This window comes from Parasteatoda tepidariorum, chromosome 7, assembly GCF_043381705.1.
Source record: "Parasteatoda tepidariorum isolate YZ-2023 chromosome 7, CAS_Ptep_4.0, whole genome shotgun sequence".
Lineage (NCBI taxonomy): Eukaryota > Metazoa > Arthropoda > Arachnida > Araneae > Theridiidae > Parasteatoda > Parasteatoda tepidariorum.
In genome coordinates this window covers 28478425-28491795 of record NC_092210.1, presented here as the reverse complement: position 1 = coordinate 28491795, position 13371 = coordinate 28478425, and the positions used below count along the sequence as shown (strand labels likewise).

Genomic DNA, 13371 nt, shown 5'->3' with positions numbered 1-13371 from the left:
ATAGAGTGTATATCTATTATATTACACATTTAACCATTTGAAAGGACTATTTTAAACCATATTTACATTACGTTCATTATAAGATCGATAGGTTTTTCAGATTATTTAATAATAAATAATTTCAAAAATATCTTCACATGAATCTATTTATTAAACACATTTTATTTACTAAACACTGATTAATATTCAATTCATTAAAACATGAAAACAGCATTTAGAGTGTTAAATATACTTTAAAAAAATTCTCCTAAAATTACTTCACTGCATGGTAATAATGACAATTCTGGCACACAAAAAAAGGAAAAAATAAAAATATATAATTTCGTTCAATAAAGTCATAATTTGCGATATTTAATCCTGTTATTTGGTGTTTTTTTTCTTTTCAAATAGTAACAGTAGATTAGAAATTCTGGCTTTCAAAATTATAGTTTACTACCTTACTGCCACACATACAGTAGAAAATACAAACAAATTACTGGTTTTTATACCACGCTCTAAAATATCATCATAAAACTACCACATTTACCAAATTTTATCACATATTATAAAACTGCTAATTTTACCAAAATTATTACCACAGTGCTACTTTAAAAAAATACAAAGAATTTTAATGTACCATAGAGCCAGAAACAAGGTTTATTTTATCATTTTCTGATATTTTTTTCTAAATTTTTTCCCAGTGTAGAATTTTTTTTCCAAACGCAAATGTGTTTAGTACTAAAACACATATTAACGTTTAATAACGAACAAAGAATCCTCTACACAATTTTAAAGCTAATAAGTACTATATTTTTATGAAATTAATTTTTTCAACTATCGAATATTTAGCAGAATAAATACCAAAAAAATGTCTCCTTTAGTAATTAAATGCAACACTTACTCTTTGCCGGAGATAATATTTACATGAGTGGTTTTTCTCGTTCAAGAGATTTTTTGATGTTTCATTCAATTATATCCAAAAGTTAAAGTATCATAAAGCTTTTCAATGTACTGTATACTAATAGATTAAAAATAATTAATTCAAGATAGATGATTATAAACATCCATGTGTTGATTTAGGGATTAACTAAATTATCTTCGAACAAAATTTCTTGTTTTGAAAAACATAGCGGCAAGGTTAATTAACTTCGAGAAAATTATTATTGGAAATTAAGTCATTTGCAGCTGGCAAAGAAAAAACATTCAAGCTTATCTTTTTTTTTTAAATTTCCGTTCTTTAAATTAAAATTTATTCATTTATTTCTAGGATCTTGAGGAATTAACTGTATCAGATTTGCATAAGTATGAATAATGTATTACATCAGTGCTTAAGCATAGCGTATGAAGTATAACTATAAAGTTGAAGTTACAGTCAACAAACAAAATTTTGAGGAAATTTAATTCAGTATTATGTAACTTATCAGAATATTACATAACCACTCTACTGTTATTAGTTTTATTTTTTATGTTATTATTACCTAATTGAGTAGTTTAAGTTATTTTATTAATTATTTCAAAGGGACAAAACATAAATTAATACAAAAACTCGTGTAACTATTAATATTTCTTCTGCACTATCATTAACTATAGTATATATATATATATATATATATATGAAGATATATAAAACAAGGATCAACACATACACAACACGTGGAATGATTACTATGATTGAAGGTGTCACGAAAAATTACTACAGCTGAATTTTGAAAAACAAAACCGTGTATTAAACACTGAAACATGTGAAAAATATGTTTAAGCAAAAAACATTGGACAATTATTCTAAGGCATAATTAACCTGATGCATAATATGAAATGTAATGAGTACTGTAACTTGGTGCATCGCGGTAAATGTTCCCTTATCATCTAATGTACTTAAATTTTCCTTAAATATTATATACTTTTAATTACTTAATTCTTTTCTATTAAATACTTAAATTTAAAAACTGCTTTGTTTCCTTTTATAAATATTTCTGAAATTCAAAGTTTTCGATAATTCGAGTTTTCTATATTTCGAGTTTTCGATAATTCGAGTTTTTCGAAATTTTGAGGAAAGCTCCGTCTGCTCCACATCGAATTATCTAACCTCTACTGATGCAGATTTATATATAAATGTAATAACTGATTTAAATAATTCCAAGAACATTTTAGTGACTATAAAAATTATAATTCTGTGATTAATACATAAAAAGTTTATTATTTAAAATTAACTTATTAGTAAAAACGTTGATTTCAAAACATTATTTGTTAACAATCCTTTTAAAAAACAATTGCAATCAATAATTGCATTATCATTTCATCACTTTAGTTGAACTTTCTTTTTTTGGAGAATATAAATATCATACAGAATTTTTTATATGAATGACTAATTTTTGAATTTAAGCAATAAAAAAATAATACATTTGCCTTTATGTTCCTTTCGCAGTATATAATAAATTTGAGTTTCATTTTCAGTTTAAATTTTTCTGGTTAGATTTCAAATTTAAGCAATAAAAAGTCAAAATATACTTCAACATGTTTCTTGCAAAATATTTGCACATTTTAAAACCATCTGGAAAATATTTTTAAAAAACTGCTCACATAATTGGTATGATTTATAGTTTTCTATTTTGGCAAAAATATTCCAGGTGAAAATATAAGAAGCATAACAGTTTAAATCGCTCTACCGAAACAATATCCTGTTTATTTTGCTTTTTTTCCGCAGAAGTTCTGTCAGAAAGGTAGCAATTCGACTGTCAATTTGAAACACTGAAGAGTTATGGCAAAGTTCAACCAAAGGATCTTCAACTGTCAAATCAACACATTCTGTTTCTTTTCCGAAAAGATCCTGTCTGTATTTATAAGTAGGTGAATTCTGGAATTTGTCATTTTAAACCTGCGATGGAAGTTTTATTTTTGAAATACTTTTTTTCTATATATAAAAGCTATGTTTCATAGTCGTTTTTTCCAGCTACCTGAATACCCGTTCTCCATACTGGCAGAAATATAAATAATCAAATTATTATTAATCAACACAACGAAATTCTGTACAAATATTAAATTAATACTCCGACGCAATTAAAAAAGTTAAGTTATCATGATGCTCTAAGGTAACCCTGATCTAAAGTAAAGTTACCAAATTTTACCACATTTAAAGAATTTTCTCATGCTATAAAACTACATTTTATTACTAATTTTACTAAAATCATTACCAATGCTTTTCAGTAAAAATTAGTATTTTTTTATTCCCCAGTTCACAACAATACTGTAAATTTTACCATATTGTTGTGAACCACATTTTTTTCTCTGTGTATAGTCTTATCTTTTGTATAAATCATGATTAAATTGCCTGAGATAAAGTTTTTTTTCATAAATTTGTCATTTTTTCAACTTTACTTTTTATTCCTATTTTGGTTTATAAAAATTATTATTCATGCCTTTTAAACTTAAACCACATAAGATAGCTATCAATCGTACCCAATTTTCTTCTTTCCGACAAACGTCCATTTTCTCGAGTGGTGAAAAAAGCAAGGAAAAATACCTTTTATTATATTCTGTTCATTTCAGAAAGATGTTTTAAGTATAAAGTTCAATTATTCAGTTTTACCTTAAATCAGTATCTACAAAATAAGCAAAGATGTCTGCTTCGATAATTATCCATTTGGATTCCTTGAAAGAAAACATTCAATTTTTTGAGAAAAATCTGGATTTTTTTTATAAATTTTAAGCTGGTGGAAAGAGTTTAAATACTAGTATAATTTTTTGGCTGAAAAATATAGAATATTAAATTTATTACAAATGTTTTCTTTCTAAAATCAACGACATTCAAATTCACGTTTCTTACGACCAACTGATACTGTAAAATATTCCGAATCAAATTACGTTGCAAAGTGCCGGCACTTTGGGTACATCATCCGTCAAAGCCTTTTTAACATAAAATCCGTTTTTATTGTAAAATAGCATACCGTAAATTTTACAATAATATTAAGGTGATTCAGTGATTTTACGGTCATTATTACTGTAAAAATTACGGTATGTCAGATTTTTTGTCCCGTTTTATGTTTCGGTAAAAATGGACTTTACGATACCGACACTCTGAGTGCTAGCACTTTTTACAGTAATTTGCAGAATTTTTTGCAGTGTAATGTACTGTGCAAAACTCTGAGATCATTTTAGTTTCAAAACTTTTCAATATATTGAAATTACAATTAATCTTCAGTAATTAAATGCCCCTCAACAAACTAAATTGATTACTCCTTCAATATAAAGCTGCATTTAGTTATAAAAGGTGTCTCCTTCAGCATTTAGTTTTCCGAACTCAAATTATTTGCATTCCATATTCCAATTTGGAATGTATTTAACTGGATATTTCACACCTAGATTTCGCAGTGCTTCGAAAGAATACATTAAACCCTATTTTCATCAAAGCTAGAATTAATTAAAAGATGATATTCTCATTCGTTCATTTTTCTGGAAAGTCAATTATTTATTCATGGAAATTATTGCTTAATTTTATGAAGCAACTTCTTTCAATGCAAATGAGCTATGGACAGTTTGGTACAAAATGAATGCGTGAAAATAATTATGCCTAATGCAATTTATGCTAACAGGAGATAAATGTACTTGACTCCGGAATATAAAAACATTTTTTTCTCATAAAGGCAATTATTTAAAAAAAGAGTTTATTAACAATGATGATATTTGGAAGCAGCTAATTCTATATTCTACACTGTAAAAAATACCCGCCTTTTCTTTTTAATTTCACAGAATATTTTACAATTTAATCCCGTTTTGTTGTCGTTTAAATAATGTTGTTGTCGTCTGCCTTTAGGACCAAAGGGGTGTGATTGTACTTGTTTTCCAGTGTCTCCATCTATCTTCAATAATTCGACTTCTGCCACTCCCATACGTGACACCCATTCACATGGCGGACCCATTCATACAACCATTTATTCATCCACAGATCGTAATTTTGACCTCAACCAGAGAACGAACAATCTCCAATTCAGTACCCCAAGAGATTTTGATTTGTAATAGGAACATGGAGCATTTTGTGACCAGACAGATTTAACGTGCAGGATTTGAACTCCCGTTCTCACAAAAGTGAGTCTAGCGTTCTACCAACCATGCGATCTCAGCCATTAAATAATTAATGGTATATTTAATGATCATTAAATGGTTTTGTAGAATTTTGTTTTTCTCCGTTTTCTTCTTTTTCTCCGTTTTCCCGTTTCTTTGTTTTTCTCCGTATGTTCTTCTTCTTAATCACAAGCAGATTAAAACCGCCTATACGCCGCTAGTGTTTGCCATGTAATTTTACGTTCCGTAATGTAATTTTACCTTTTCTTTAATCATTTTAGGATTATTTTCTATACTTACTCCTCCGTTTTTAGCAATTACTTTATGGTTTTGAAAATCGTATGAATGAAACTTTATTGTCATACTGATATAATATTAATTCTCCCTTAATTATTATAATAAGCAATATTATCAATATTCTCATAATGAAACACTTGACCTGCAGTGGTTCAGAGAGCAGAGCGTGCACCTCTCCATGAAGTAACCCAGATTTGAATCTTAACGATGACTAGTCGATACAAATTTTGTCGATATATAATATCTGCTTCGAGTAGAGATTTATTTTGGAACTTACATGGAGAAAACATGATGACATATGGAAAGGCCTGTTGAGACAAAAGATTTATTTTTCTTGCAAATACCTTGTCTCGTTAAAGTTAAAAAATAAATTAAGAAAAATAAATTTTAAAAAAAGGATTTTTAAGGAAAGGAAATATGGATTTTTTCGTATTTTCAACGTAAAAACTTTTTTTTTAATATGGTAAGAAACCAACGATGCAACGGATCTGCTTCATAGCATTTACGGTTTTGAAAAATCAACCCAGCTGCTGGTTTAAAATAGTAAATTTTAAGGGGGTTTTTTCAAAGGGAAATTATAAACGATGGAAAACTAGATAACAAAGAATTTAGAGAATTTTGAAATCATTAGACATTACATATATAAATATGTACCTCGCCAAAATCTTTTCAATCCATCTTCTTATAATATCCGGTCCGATTTTTCTTAACCAGTGGATATTATATTTCTTCATGAGCATCACTTTCGAATTATTTCTGTGAAAAAAGAATTTTTCCTTGTAGTTCCTGATATTTATTCCAGTAACATGAAAATATCATATTTCTTCATAAATTTTGTCGATTATACATCTGTTTGTATTACAGCGATTAATATATATATATATATANAAATATCTTATGCTCATAAAATTTAATTCCTATCTATTCTGCTTGCAAACAAAAAGAAACATAAAGCTTAATTCTAACATCTCTCATATTATTTAAAAGATTTTTAATATTTGATCTGGAGTTTTGTTCAAACGTAGTAGTTTCAGCATTGCTTTTGCTTTAAAAAACTACATTTCCAGTATCAGACCAAATCCAATCATTTTCCTACGTATTCTATCTAAATTATCAATAATTTCTTCATAATTAAACCTTTGAATTGCAGTATCGTAGTATACCGTAGTATAGACTGTAGAACTGATCACCACTGTACACAGTAAAGCCATTCTTTTAATTATTTTGTTTTAATTATTGAGGCAATGGATAACTTTTTGGATAAACGGATTTAATAATTGTGTTCTAAAATTTTTCAATTCGCTTAAAAAGTTCTCGATATATGGTAAAGAAAGCAAAAGGTAAATATAACATTAAGGGGTCAAATCTTTGTCCCGCTATTCTAACCATATTTCCCAGATTACTGCTACTCTCTACATTTTGAGGGTCAGAAATCTGACCCCGGCGAAAAAAACGTATGTTTAGTCAAAGAAAGTACGTTTTAGTGTCTCATTTCGTAACTTAAAATATAATCTGCAATTAGTAATTAGCATATTTGAAGACAACTGAAGTAAACCCCTCGAACCTGTAATGTTGAGAACTTTAGGATAAGATCCAATCATTAAATTAAAAGTTATTCAAAGTGGACTGTTTTTTATTTTGCCCACTGTACATACTATTATGAATAATTACCCCATATACCCAATTAGATACCATTATCAGCAATATTCAATGAAAAGGTAGGAATATTTGAAAAAGGAAAATTCAACAGAGTTAAGAATTGATTACAAAAGAAATCATGATGGATCTAATCATTTGAAAAGGTTGACTTAAAGGTTATTCATGAAATAAGCGGGGAAAAAATAAAGGTTGTACTTCAATATGTTATTTTAAACATCTGAATAATGACATGAACAATTCTTACAAACAAGCCCTCAAAAATTATGTCACTCAAAGAGTCACGCAAGCGGATGAATTGCTATTTTTTAAAAGCATCTTTATGTCTTTACAAGTAAGATTGGATTTAAAAATGACACAGGTGAATAGTCAAACGTTAAAAAAAAATAATAATATACTATGATTACGCCTTTAGGACTCTAAAAGTATTATTTTGAATGGCGTGTTAAATAAAGTAAAAGAATGTTTTTTTTATGTTCATATTAAAGAAAGAGAGATATTGTTATTTAAGAATCTAGCATTTTTATTGAGCTTTTTGCTATTTAAATTGAATTCAAACTTTATTGACAATCTTTCTTACAATTAGAACATTTAAATACAATAATTAATATTTTTATTTAGGGAAAAGAAAATACTGGTTAAAATAACAAAAAAGGAGATAATCGTATTTAGATACATGTAGATAAATGAAATCTCTTAAGAGACAATTTAGTGAATTAAATATTGAGATACTTAGCCGATTGTCTTTTAAATAGTTATTGAAACCCTAAATTCTTTTTAAAAAATGCATGAAGATAAATTTTATTCATTAAAAAAATCTCTATAAAAAAGCAACCATTTGGAAATAATTTTATCCTTTCTCTTATTTTTAACAACATTTATTAATAGTTTTATTGAAATATTTACGTTTTTTTTTTTAAATTCAAAAGCAAACTATTTTTATCTCAAAGCATACTTAACAAAAGGCAACAGTTTGAAAAGTTTCTATTTTAAATATTGTTAAAAATATGCATGAATCACCATTGAAACAGACAAAGCGTTAATAAAAGAGACTGACTGTTTATTAACTCTTTGACTTTTTTTTTTAACTGTAATGACTTTTTCGCAGCACCCTTATTATGCTATTATCATCAGTAATTAAACCTGAAGTATCAATTTTATACATATCGATATATATAATTTTATCAATTATATGCATATAACTGAAAGGTAAAAAAGCGCAAGTATTAAAAAATATAGAAATATCTCAATTATTTTTTATTAAATACTTACCAATATTGTACTTTTCAGCATAGCATTTTTATTTTCTAACTGCACTTTCTTGCATTTTTAATGTCTGTCACAATTTAGTTTTTCTTATTATTTTATTAAATGAATTCATAAAGTACACAACAATTTTTCCTAACTTTGACTCGAATGCGAGAGATTGTTTTTCATAAATGTTAATTCAATAATTAGAAATATAGTTTAACACAAATAAAACACATAAAAAAATAATATTTAACCAGAAAGCAAGGAACTACATGCAACAATATTCATCTTTTGTATTTAAAAAATGACTAAAAGATATTTTAATCTACCAGAACATGAACCCCAGAACAGTAAATACCGTCTTTAAATGCTTTATATTCAAAATATTTAATTCCTATTTATTGACTTACAGACTTAAAAATAGGAAATATATTTTAATTTTGACATCTTTCACATTCATTAAAATTTTTTTTGATATTTTGGCTTAGTTTTGATCAAACGCAGTTGTTTTGGCAAAAATTGCTGTTATTTCAAACAACATTCCCAATTTCAGACCGAATTGAATGATTGATTTATTTACATACTTTTATCTGTTTTTCTCGCACAATCATTTCCTTTGTCTTTCGATATTTTTCCTCACTGATAAATGGCTTGAAAATAAACCTGAATACATTATAATACTTCGGAATAAAACTGATTACATAATGATTCTTCGGAATAAAACTAAATTCATAATAGTACTTCTGAATAAGACATATAACATATGCCAGACATATACCAGACATACAACAATTATAGGCCAATTAAAGAAATAACGAAAACTCTTTTATTCTGACAAAATATGAAAACCAAAAATGTGCATACCGTCTTTAAATACCATATGCTCATAATATTTAATTCCTATTAATTTTTTTAGCAGTCAAGAAAGGCATTAGTTTAATTTTGACTCATATATTTTGTTAATTTTGCCGTTTAAAAAGTTTAATTTAAAAGTTTAAATTTTAATTTTGACTTATATATATAATCTCTTTTATATTTCGTATAGAACTCTGTTCAATCGTAGTAGTTTCAGGATCGTTTTTTTTCTTTAAACAGTGTCAGACCAAATCCAATTTTTCTTGCAAATTCATCGCTTTTGTTCTAAAGGCATTTGTCCAGATAGTTAAATGAATTCGGATTAAAAGGTAATACATAATAATACTTCGGAATAAAACTCAGTTCATAATGATGTTTCAGAATAATACTGAATGCATAATAATACTTAGGGATGAATACAGAAACATAATAATTATAGCCCAATTGTTGCAATGGTGAAAAATATCTTATTCTGACAAAACATAAAGAACAAAAAAGTAAATAGAGTCTTTAAATATCTTATGCTCATAAAATTTAATTCCTATCTATTCTGCTTGCAAACAAAAAGAAACATAAAGCTTAATTCTAACATCTCTCATATTATTTAAAAGATTTTTAATATTTGATCTGGAGTTTTGTTCAAACGTAGTAGTTTCAGCATTGCTTTTGCTTTAAAAAACTACATTTCCAGTATCAGACCAAATCCAATCATTTTCCTACGTATTCTATTTGTAAACTGAAAAAAATCATAAAATAAAATTTAATTCTGACATCTCTCACATGATTTAAATGCTTTTTAACATTTGTCTAGAATTCGGTCCAACCGTAGTAGTTTTAGCATTGCTTTTGCTTTAAAAAAAATTTTAGACCAAATTCAACTGCTTTTATCGGTTTTTCTTACTCATTCATCTCTTTTGTTCTTTCGGAAATTGTTTACATTGTTAAATGGATCTGAAATAAAAGTGAATGCATAATAATACTTCGGAATAAAACTGAATACATAATAATATTTCGAATCAAAACTGAATGCAAAATAATCATAGCCCAATTGTGGCAATGGCGAAAAATATCTTATTCTGACAAAACACGAAAAACAAAACAGCAAATAGCGTCTTTAAATACCTTATGCTCACAATATTTAATTCCTATTTATTCTATTTGAAAACAAAAAACCATGAAGTTTAATTCTGAAATCTTTCACATTATTTAAACGTTTTTTAATATTTTGTCTAGAGTTCTGTTCAACCGTAGTAGTTTCTGCATTATTTTTCCTTTAAAAAAACTACATTTCCAGTTTCAGACCAAATCCAATTATACATTTATCGGTTTTTCTCGCGCATTCATCTCTTTTGTCCTTTCGGCATTTGTCCACAATGATAAATGGATTCGGAATAAAACTCTCGGTTCATTTTTTTTTTCTCTTACATCTTTCTTCCTTTTCTTCTCTTGGTTGGTTCCAGGGGTTGGATCGGTAAAGATCCACTTTTCTTTCATTCGTCGTTGATCTTTTAGCTCTTTGTTTAGTCTTCAACCACTGTAATGGTGGTGCATGTAGTCACTGTACAGTATTTTTAGTTATTTTTCCCTGGTGTAACGAAAATTCTATTCAATAAACAGATAAAAGGAAACAAAAGTAATAACACAATAAAAGTATTTGATACTTTTGTGTTTTCCCCTACACTTTGATATGTTGGCAAAATAAAAATTCGTTCTTTTGATAAAATTTTGAAAACAAATGTGATAGTCATGTGATGTATGGCAAAAAAAAATTTTAAATATTATTCAAAACTTTGATTTGAGTTTTATGTATCTATAAAAAGTTAATTTATTAAAATTTGATGCTAACTGTTTTTTTTAAAGAAAAAACTAAAAAAAATGTAAACATACTGTAAAACTTATATTAAATTGCTTAGGTTCCTATATATTTGGAGGCTTCACTATTTGAATTGATAAACTAACTTTTTAACTTTTTATAAAATAAATATGAATAAATAATTGGCGCTAAAGAACTTCATGATTCCTAACTGCACTACTGAATATTAACATTGCTACACCAGGAAGGATTTCAAATAACAGAATGATATTTATTGGGAACATATATTATAGTTGGAAGAACCAGTGATTAAATTTTCAGGATGTTTGGATGCATAGGTCCTGAGGAATCAGTACTCAGAGCAGCCTCCCCTGGCAGCAATAACAGCAGTTATTCTAATGGGTATCGAATCGAAAAGAGATTGGACAGCTTGGACGGGTACAACTTTCCATGCAGCTTCAACATTATGCCACAATTCATCGACCGTAGTGACTGACGAGTGGTGGCGTGCCAGACATTCCGTAACCATTGACCAGACGCTTTCAATTGGGGAGAGATCAGGAGAACGTTCTGGCCAGGGCAACAGGCGAACATGTTCTGTGTCAAGGAAGGTCAGGACAGTGCGGGCAGCATGCGGCCCTGCATTCTCCTGCTGAAACGTAGCGTTATGGAGGCCTCGAAGATAAGGCAGAGCAACTGGCCCTAACATATCAGAAATGTATCGGCTGCTGTTCNTATTCAATTAGAATTTTAGATTTAAGTTAACCATTGAAAGTAATAATAAATGTGTTCCAGTTTATTTGAGTACTTCATGATTTTTAGCATACTCTGTTTTGTGAGTTAAGTCCACAAAGGTTATGGGCCTTTGCCCACCTCAGCGCTATTTGCCCACTTCAACGCCTTTGCCCACGTCAACGATATAGATTCAGAAGAAATTCTATCTGGGAGCTGAAAGATTTATTTTAATAGCAGGAAGAAACTAAGTTTTGAATATGGAAGGAAATTCCGAATCAACGAACTTATCTTTTCCCAAACTTGGAGCATTCAACTACGATAGTTGGAAGTGTGACATGAGAGTGGCTCTGATGGATCGTGGAAGTTGGGAATTCGTCGGTGGAGCTGAACCACCATCACCGCCTGTAGACACTGCCCCAGAATCGGTTAAACAGAATTTCGAGATAAAGAAAGCTAGAGCTCATTCTACAATATATCAAGGTGTTGAACGTCAATTTTTGAAGTTGATTCAGTCTACGACAGATGGGAAGAAAGCTTGGGACATTCTAAAAGAAAATTTTGAACCTAAATCAAGAGCAAGAATTGCTAGCCTGGTAGATGAATTTTACGAATTGAAATTTCAGCCAAATGAAGAGGGGATTGGAATATTCTGTCAACGAGTTCGAGATAAAAGTGCACAGATTAAAGAAGCTGGATTCGAGATTCCCGAACTATTAGTATGTTTCCAGATAATAAGAAAACTTCCGGAAGAATATGACAATTCAGTAGAGATCTTATATCGTTTAAAGGATTCGGAATTTACAATAAATAATATTGAGAGTCAATTGATCAGCGAATCCGGCAGACTCCAACTAAAAGCTCGAGATAGTGGGTTCGATTCAGTTACAAATGCTTACTTAGTTAAAACAGACATGAAATCATCAAGAGAAAGGAATTTATCGAAGAACAAAGACATTCCACACAGCGGAAGCGGTCTGGCCCGGAGAAGTACGCAAGAAATTGGATACAGACGAAACTTGCAGAGCAAAGGATATCGACATAAAAGTATGGGGCCGTGTTTCAACTGCAATAAACAAGGTCATTATTTAAGAGATTGCAGAGCAAGCAAAACTGCAAATAAGATGCATGATCGTCAAAGTGTGAGGCAAAATCCCGCTTCTGGTCTTTTCTATACGGATATTGAAATTAACGAAGAAGTTGCCGAGGTCGAAAGCACGGAACTGGATTTAGAAGAATGACTTATTGACTCAGCAGCAACATCCCATTTCACGAACAGACGAGAATGGTTCGAGACGTTTAGACCTCTGAAGAAAGCAAAAGTACTCGTCGGGGATAAGAACAGTACATCAGAAGTAGAAGGGGTGGGTGACATAATTTTTTATGTTAAAGATAACGACAGATTCGTAAAGCTAATATTAAAGAACGTATACTATGCTCCAAATCTACAACGCAGCTTAATAGCTGGATCTAATATTGATATAGCGGGATATAAAATTGTTTGGCAAAATTCAAAAATAAGAATCTACGATAACCGTAGCAGATATTTCTTCAGTGTACCTAGAATATATAAACTCTACATTGTAAAAGGGTTACCTGACAAACGTAAATCTGAAATACTTAAAAATGAAATTAACGCTGCATTAGACGTAACACTGTGTCATAGGAGATTTGCTCACCTAAATGACAGTCTTGTTAAGCACATGAGTAATAACAATTCTGTAAAAGGA

At 29.1% G+C, this 13371-nt stretch overlaps 1 protein-coding gene across 1 annotated transcript; it reads left to right on the top strand.

Annotated features, from left to right (window-relative positions):
- The first annotated feature begins 11901 nt into the window (after positions 1-11901).
- Positions 11902-12882, top strand: LOC122270209 (uncharacterized). Its single transcript, XM_043046786.1, has one exon. The coding sequence runs from the start codon at positions 11902-11904 to the stop codon at positions 12880-12882; it is 981 nt and encodes a 326-aa protein (XP_042902720.1).
- Positions 12883-13371: the final 489 nt, after the last annotated feature.